Here is a 9,301-nt window from a genome sequence, read left to right on the forward strand (position 1 = left end):
CTTCTCTTCTCCCTTTATTCCTCCCCAGTTTCATATCCTCTAGCCAGAATAAACAGAGTTTGAGAAACGGCATGAAGTGAGCTGGAAATCAATCACAGGTTGCTGTGTGTAGCAGGCTGTTATTTTCATAACTGCTGCAGTGGATGATGAGATCTGGTATAACCATGTGTTAATACAGAAAGTAAAAATGAATACTTAGTACTCACATTCTACATAGTATTTCATCCATAGTACAGGACGAGCATGAAAGGATGTACACATTTCGGTCCCTCTTAATTTCCATTTTTCTGGTACATTTGATCATGGGACAGACATTTTATGCTAACATTGATCTAAATTCAGTGGTTGGTGATCATTTTAACAGTGGCTTGGGGGAATAAACAGCTGCCCACCTGAGCTTTCCCACCACTACTTCATCCCTGCCTCTTGCCCCAGCCACCTTCTCCCAGCTGCTTCCCTCATACACTTCATCATGGCTCCTGGTGATGCCACCTTCATACTTCTCCTCATCTGTTATGGTTCCTGCTTCGCCTTGGAGAAGGGTGTGCTTAGTTTGGGAAACTCTGCCCTAAGCCAGAGCATTACTGCCCTGCCAGAAGGGAAATGTAGGGTGCCGTAAGTCTTTGCAGGCCTGAGGTCAAGAAATGTTGTTTCACTCTCTTTTAGAAGCAAATATCCCATCCTCTCTCTACATCTTTCAGTCTTGAAGAAAACAGAAACTGTTTCAATTTGAAGGTAAAAAAAATGAATACCTTACCACCTAAAAATGAAAGTTACAAAAATATTTCTTTACTAGCGACTGGCTTTTTTTTTTAACTAGGAAATCAGTTTGGCTTGTAATGAAAATACAAATTTTGCAAACATGCAATTTGCCATATGCTTTCTTACTTCTATACTCATCCAGATTTTGTAAGTTGTAATACCCATGTACCAGGTTTGTAAATTGATAGAGTATGATACAGATGATTATTTAGGATAGTCTGATTTCTTTTGCAGATGAGATGGAATGGCCTCTAAGCCAGAAAACTACAAACTTAAAAACTGAACAGAAGACTTTTGGACATTCACAGATTATTTTGCATATGGGATACACATGCTGTTTTGTGATAAAACACAGAGAAGCCCCGAGAGCCATTGGACAGTCTGATAGTAATTTGGCAATACAATTTTGGTTCCTTCTCTTGGAAGTCAATCCAGTACGTAACTCACAGGCTATGTTCAGTTTATTGTATCACGTAATGATCACGTAATAGAATAAGCTATGGCAGTCACTTAGCGGGGCAATTTCACCATGGTTATCCCAGCTGCTCAAAGGGAACTGTTGATCTGTGTGTGACAAGGGAGAACTGACTCCAAAGTCAGCTGAAGACAGAAACTATGCTCTACTGAATTATCAAAAATCTTAGGCTACAGAATCTTGATCCAGTGCGAGGTATCAGCACTGCCTGTTCTGTGACACCACTGACAGAGGAGAAGCCTTAAAACTTAACATCTGCTTTACTTTTAGGTACAGTAACTACCCAGTGTTGATGCCTCAGTCAATAGCATCTGATGACTGAACTTTGCAAAAGTGACTTGCCATTTTAAGTGTCTTCACTAGGGTATCTAGCTTGAATCATACTGATAGGGCCTGTTTTCAGAAATGCTGGGAGAAAACGCTCCTGTTTCAAGTAGGGGAAAAAAGTAGGTATAAATCTGCACTACAGCGTGGAGTTACCTGTGCTACATTTAAATAACCTAGCATGGATGCTAGCAACAGTCTATTGCAGCATGACGCTCAGCGTGGGGATGGAAATTCTCTGTTTCTCATTTATGCTGAGCGCTGTGCTTTCATGGCTAGACAGCTGCTGCTCTCTGAGCTAGCTTGGGTATCGTGACACTGACTTGCAGGCAGTAGCACAGCCACAGCCACAGAACCCAAAGGAAAGGAGTATGCAGTTAGGATTTTACTAAATTAAATTAAAATTAATCACAGCATTTCAGTTCCAGGGACCAAAATATAAATAGTGAAGGAAAAAAGTGATGTGTGTGCCCATGTTACATCAGATTTCTAACTTACCAGCAGAAGAGCCCACAACTAGTATGATGAGCATAGCTAAGCACCACAGTAGAGTGTCATTCGTGTGAAGCGATTTCTAATTGGTATATTAAAATTATTTAATCCGGGGTTTTCTTATTTCAGTCATTGCACAGAAACAAGTAAATTATTTGTTCATTATTCTTTACTGTGTTGTCCCATCAAGAGTATTTCCTAAGAAAAGTGTCTTTCTTCTTTAGAAGTTTGATATTCTTTAATGTCTTTCTGATTATGTGATTAGATTTATAAAAGCTTATAGCCATTCTAGATGAATGCAGCTTAAGCCAGCATCAATTTTTGGAAATGATTGGAAAAACGTCTTAATTCTTCTCAAGTTGTTCATTAAAAAACTAAGGGACATAAAATCACTAGTCACTCTAGGAAAACTTGGCTGATGTGATTATAGAAATGGCCAGGAACTACATAAATTACATTCTTTACTTACAATGATATACAGCTGCCCTGTAACTTTAAAAAGCCTTTCCAAAAATACATTCCACAGAATTGCCCGAGTCTACTGCTGCTCTCTCCTTACAAGGTTTAAACTGTGAAGAATAATCTGCATATCCAGATGTTTTCTGTTTTGCCTAGATCTTTATGTTTTACTGTACAACTGCTGCCAAGAAAGAAAGGGATCCATACTTGCTGTGGTTTGTAGTGCTGAAAACTGTAACCACTAGCTGGTCAGTTGTTTTTTTTTTTTTTATTTTTGCAAAGACAGAAGACTTGTACTTTCTCTAACCCATCTCATGCTGTTAGTAGCTATTTTACCTGTTAAAAGTTACCTTTTAAATTAAGTAACACAGAAGATTTACTGAACAATTAAGGAACAAAAAACTGGATCTGAGCTCCTGAACTCATTGGGTACTTTTGAGAATCTCTCAGAATCCTTGAGTGTTGTAAATAATTTTCTTTCATTCTCTTATTCTCCATCTTTCTGTGGTATAAAACCTGATAATTTTTGTGTTACGAGCCATGTCCCTTACAGTTGAAGATAGCTGAATCCTCTCTGATCACTTTTAAAAGATACGTTTTTTACATTACATCCAAGTGCATTATGGTAGCCAAGACAACTGCATTTTATCAAAACTCTTACCACTGGTGATTTTCTTAAGGCTGCAAAGCCTGGAGTCATGACACAATTTGAAAATTCAACAAAACAAACAGAAAACTACCCTACAAAAAGAAGTTTGCAGCTCCTCCAGAGCCAGAAAGGTTTAAAGATGCTATTCAAATGCACACCAAGCTACAAAACAGAATAATATCCTCCCCTCCCCCATTTATATATTTAAATCTCATCATGTTAACTCTGTGCTTTCTGAGCAGCTAGTTCATAATTTTGAGTATTTGGAATTAACAATATTGCTGTGATTTTATCACCTCTTACAGCACAATTATTTTTAAAATGAGGTACTGCAATGTCTTACCTATTGCTTCCATACACCAGCCTATGGGACTTCTATTTTTATTCTTCTTTTCTCTGCTGAAGTACTCATGTTTTTATTCTCATTTACACACACAGCCTTCCTCATAAGATAATTCTCTTTTTATCCAGTGAATACTGGAACAGGATACATAAACTCTTCAAGAAGCAAAGGCCAGAAACTGGGACTGGGAGCCAAGTGCCCCCAACACTGGACTACAGATACGTTCTCTCTCCTGTGTGCTCTGTCTCTCCCTCTATTACCTGTCCTCGTGGCTGCAGCATAGCCCAGGCGGTGCACAGGGTACTTTCGCACACGTTAAATCCATGTTGCCCACTGTGTGGGTGAGCGCTCCCTCCACAAGATTATTGTCTGTTCATACACCTCTTCATAAATGCATGATTCAGGTGCCAGTGCACAAGAAGAGCGTGTCTGGCTATGAATCGCGCTTTACCAGAGGAGTCTAGCTTAGGACTGAACGGATTAGGACTCGAAAAAGGCAGTTTCAGACCTGTTCTAAAGTTAACTTTCTTGTGTTTGATCTAGATACCTCTCATGCACCGCATCTCTAGTAGATGCAGAATTAGGTGCTCACTTCTGAATTCGTGGAATATCAGGTACCTAGTTTACAGATATTACAGCACTGCCCATCAAAACGCCAAGTTCTTTAGCATTAAGCCCCAAGTGTCTAATCATATCACCACATTTGAAACTGTTAGCCACAGTATTTTGAAACACAGTGACTTCAGCTCTGAAACAGGCATATTTTCTGTCTACATTATGCTTTATTTCAACTAAGTATTTTAAAATGACTCAGTAAAAATGAGGCATGAGCATGACCACAGAGAATTATGAAATCAATAAAAGGTTCAGAACAACTCTGAAGGGATTTCAGTTGCGTACCAAAATAAAAGCCAGACACCATCTGAAATGCAAAGTTCTGACTGAGGTAACAGACCAAATGAGTACAGACAGTTGATTTAGCAGACGCTGAAAAAAGTATTGGGCCTTATAAAGTTGATGGGAATTTCCCTATTGATTGCAATTGAGACTGGATTTGATCCTGCTCATTTTAGGAGGTTGCTCCATGGACCAGAAACTACAAAAATTGCATCAGAGAATGAGTGGCTTACAGGAATAATAATAGGAATAAATAAAATAAAACACCAACAGGAAATAAAGAATTATCATAAAATCGAGTCAATATGAAGGGTGGCACCACACAGACACACTGAAGAAAGTGTTTCTGTTCAAGAAGAGATGTAAGTGTGTTTAGAATCAAACACATATGTAAGTACTTGCTTGAAATATGACCTAAACCTCTGCTAACCCAGCAGTACACCAGATTCATTTAACATAAAATGCACATATGAAAAACTACCACAGCCTACTCAGAATGAGCTGTCATTTTCCAGTGTTATTCACATGATGCTGTCTCTCCTGCAAACACATACTAGGACTGGTAAATCTCTCCATGCATGCCTATTGGAAACATATCAAAAGTATTTGTTTGCAAATCAGATTAGATCTCTTGTGAGAATAAGATTTCAAAAGAGTTTTCTAAACATCCTGTTCTGACTAGGTTAGAAAAGCCCCAAAGAAATTTATTACACGGTAATTTCCTGCTTCTTCTGAATCTAAGTAAATATCAGCAACACAGGTAAGCAAACTAATGAAAATAATTCTACTAAATTCTAATGAGATGGAGTCTGAATCTTGCAGAGTAATGGCATGGGGTTTGCTGTAGGACATTTCTAGCAGGCCAGTATCTTGAGGCTGGGAATGGTTTATATTTTGGATGTCATTTATTTGTCATTGTTCTTTCTATTCACCCTCCTTATTAAGAGCATTTTTTTCTTTTGGGACTAAATTCTTATTTTACCTCTACTGCTGTAAGTCTGTTAAATTCATGAGGTTCCTCTAAAGAAAGATACCCGACTCTGTCCATTCAGCATAAACAGATGTTTGAGTGCAATGACTCTGTATGGCTTTTTAAGAGTTTCCGAACTCTCCTTTTCTTGACTGGCACGCTCAGCAGCCCTGCAGAAGCCTGTGAATCTTCAGCATGTTTTAGATCTGTCCTGGAAGAATAGAGCTATTTGTCTTTGCCACATTAGAAAATGGCTTGCATGCCTACATCCTGTGCAATTAGTTTATGAACCCTCTTTTGTTATTTTTGTCATGTATTTCTGTTTTCACTTCTGATGTCTTATGAATGTTGCTAACACAATTCCTTTCCTCCTGCTTTCTTCATCTCAGCTGTGCTGTGATCCTTAAAACAGCTGATGCTGAAGCATTATGAAAGAGAGTGACTTTTGGAATTGACAGAAATTACTATATTGCAGTTTAAAGCATCAGCGTGGGGGTTTTTTTTGTCCAAAATAACTGAAAATTGCTGTAATGTCGCATACAACCAAGTGAACTTCAGAAAAATTAGACGACATCCATGTGTTTTAAGTACTCACTAGTTTTCTATAGGAATTTTATATATGAGAAATTACCCCTTTTTGGTTTATTTTACATGATTTTTTCCTGTTATTTTATTTTAGGCAATTTGGGGCCATCGGGTCGCGTCTGACTGGAGCTGGATGGGGTGGCTGCACTGTGTCAATGGTGCCTACTGACAAGCTGAACACTTTCATAAAAAATGTAAGAAAAGCTTATTACCAAACCGATGTCCAAAGGTTAGCATTGGAGAATAATAGTCTGTTTGCTACCAAACCTGGAAGAGGAGCTTTGGTTTTTGTTGAGGCCTAAAGAACGTAAAAATTTTAAAGAAACTATGTAGGACATTTAGAACTGGCAGTACTTCCCATGCCACAGAAAATGAATGCCTTTTCTGTTTTTTATTGTAATGAGCAGTTGCTGTTATCAAAATATATCTCTGAAGAAGTGATTAAAAGAAAACTCTTTGATTATAAAGTCTTTTTTTTCAATACTAAAAATATCTTTCAGTATAAACATTGATTTACAAAAACCTATTGACAAGGAAAACTGAAATTGAAATAAAGATGATACTTTGTTAAAGTGGATCTCTCTTCTATTCCATTTACTATCATAGAAGTAAGACCAGGTGGAGCAATGAGCTATTTCATTGTAGGGTAGGAACCTTGCAATGTTTGCAGGGCTGTTCAGTGCTTATTCTCTTTGGGTGCTGAATATTCTTTTGTTTAGTGTCCTGTAAAAATGGAAGATTAAACTGAAGCATTCAAAAAATTGGAAGGACCTTGCTAAACATGAGAAGTTTTATACTCTCCTCAAATAGGATTATTACTGTTGTAATTAATGATAATATTGGAGGAGCACCTGTAGGCCAAGTAAAACATTAGGAATACATTATGTTAAGCAGGAAAACTTTCATTCTAGCTATGTTTCTTACGTATCTTTGTGTAAGGTTGACTTGTTATGAAAGTTTCCACAAAAATGAATGCTCTCTGTGAGCTGTACAATATGACAACATACTCCCCTGAGTGAATGAACAAATAGTGAAGCAAAGTTTGGTTTTGAGTTATCCAAACACTATATTCTAATTGTTGAATCCTAGCTGTGCTTCTACAAGGTAGAACGTTTGCATTTTTATACAAAACTATTACAAAGGATTAAGTATAATCCATTGACCATGTAAAAAAGCAATGCAAATCTATAAGGAATAATTAAGGAGATAATTCAGTCAGTTGTACTAAGCAAAATTAAATAGGTAAGACCAAGAGCAAATGTCATTGATATATTATTGACAAACTCCTATCTCGCTCCCACTTTACACTCCTAACAATCTTAAGGTTGTAACTGCAATGCATCGGAAGTGACAGCATCTGCAATTCATAACCCATCTCCTCAGTAGGAGAAATGATTGTGATTGCAGAAAGGTGACCATACATCAAGATACCCCAAAGATATCCTACCCTTGGTTCTGAGCAGAAAATTAGGTTCCTGTGCCCTCCCTCTCACTGCATGCAGACTTCCACTTCTCTGATACCTACAATGAAAACTCAAGAGAAGTTTTGCTAGTGTCATAACCCTTGGAGCCATAAAAGACATAGCAAGATTTGTCCCTGTGTGCATTTTTGTGACACCAAGCACAAGTTAACGTCCAGAAGTCTGCGTCAAATTAGAGATCTCTCAGAAGAGATCCTCTGTACATTGCCCATGTTGATTCAGGCCAAAACCAAATTCTTAGAGGCTACTAATTCTGTGAGAGGACTCTGCCAAATTTGAACAGAGCAGATGAACAACAGCCAACACAAACTGCCAGATCTTTTCAGGAACCTCAGAGGGGACATATAATGGAAATACTATCACTAGAGAAGATTTCCTGGTTGTCAGAAAACAGAAAAGTGGAACAGAGGGTGCTGTGGATGAAGCAAATCAAGTACGCAAGAGAGGAAAAGGATGGGGTCTGGGCAGGATGGGGAGAGATGAAGAGACAGGATTTGGAGGGAGGACAGTTAAAAGGATGCATTTGAGAAGGGGAAAGCAAGGGATAAGGGAGACAGTTAAGAACAAGAGGCAGAATTATAGAAAGGTTTAATCTCAAAACAGTCACTATTATTATCTATGGAAACTGAATATCTTGTAACCCATTTGTAATGTGCAGCAGATACGCTGTACATTCAAGTAAACCTGTAAACATAGGACTCCAAAAATCAAACAACAGTATGTAAGTATCTTCAAGAATCTCCAGGACAACCCTAGAGATTTTAAAGAAAATAGTGCCATGGCTTTGTTACCAACTACCTTATTAAATACAATCCTCAGTTTAATTCAGCAAGTTCCTGTTTCTTACCTTGTCATAAAAATGGAGTACAACACAGTACATACCAATCCTTACATTAATATATCTGTACTGAACTTTAGTTCAGCTGGATTCATGGAAGCACTAATCAGTGTATGAGCAGAATAAAGATATATTAGGGTTTTTTTTTTTCCTCCTCCTCCTCTTTAAGTTGAGCATGACACACAAAATCATGGAATCTTACCAAAAATATGCAGGCAAGTTTTTGGGCTGCAGTACATTTCAAATTTTTTCTGTCAATGAATTTTATAAATGATATTCTCATAAACAAAGAAAAGGAAAACAGAAAACTGGCACAGTATAAAAGGATAAAACCAACCATTCTAAACTTCTGATTAATTTTTTTCCTTTTTTATTGCTTCAATGTCTTTCCCATACTTTTGCTGAAATCTGCAAATAAAATTGGGGTATAACTTTCATTGAAAGACCTACAGTACTCAAACTATATACATAAAAATGGCACTGAGGCATTTTTATTTAGTGACTACCAATAGGAAGTAAAAGTTTCTTTTTAAAAAATAATTGAATAAATCTGTGTTTTGGGGTTTTTGTTTGCTTTTTAAACCTTTGAAGACATTTTTTCTACATAATGGTAAAAACCCCTGATAATTGGAGCATGAGAATGATATACCAACGATGTGTAAGGTAAGCAGCAAGTGTATTAGTAGTATTTCTAACAATAAAGCAAGAAGATTTTGGTTTGGATGAAAATTTCTATGTATAAAGCAGCAACTCCTAAGCCCATTTCCTAAGCAAGTCTTTCCAGATCTGTATTTTCAATAGCATTTTCTGACTATCTTTTCAAAATCTCTTCTGTAGCTAAAATAATGCTAATCAGAGAGTGTGTGTGTGTATATATATATATGTATTTGGAAAACTAACAAAATTAAATGTCAGAATACATGCAGAGGTGATGCATCCTGTTAGCACAAGCTATGGTTATCAGTGGAGTGTGATTTTACCGTATTATGATGTCTGACTGTAATTCATTCAATCATGAGTTTAATC

General features: G+C 37.2%; 1 protein-coding gene across 3 annotated transcripts in view; it reads left to right on the plus strand.

The window, feature by feature from the left end:
• GALK2 (galactokinase 2) overlaps positions 1-6,531 on the plus strand; it is a 50,289-nt gene extending 43,758 nt beyond the window's left edge. For all 3 annotated transcript variants that reach the window (XM_069798299.1, XM_069798300.1, XM_069798301.1), the window contains exon 10: positions 6,051-6,531. In XM_069798299.1, coding sequence (XP_069654400.1) covers positions 6,051-6,258 — 208 coding nt within the window. In that variant the 3' untranslated portion in view covers positions 6,259-6,531. The remainder of the gene's footprint in view (positions 1-6,050) is intronic.
• The last annotated feature ends 2,770 nt before the right edge of the window (positions 6,532-9,301 follow it).

Source organism: Haliaeetus albicilla, chromosome 12 (genome assembly GCF_947461875.1).
Source record: "Haliaeetus albicilla chromosome 12, bHalAlb1.1, whole genome shotgun sequence".
NCBI classification, from domain to species: Eukaryota; Metazoa; Chordata; class Aves; order Accipitriformes; family Accipitridae; genus Haliaeetus; species Haliaeetus albicilla.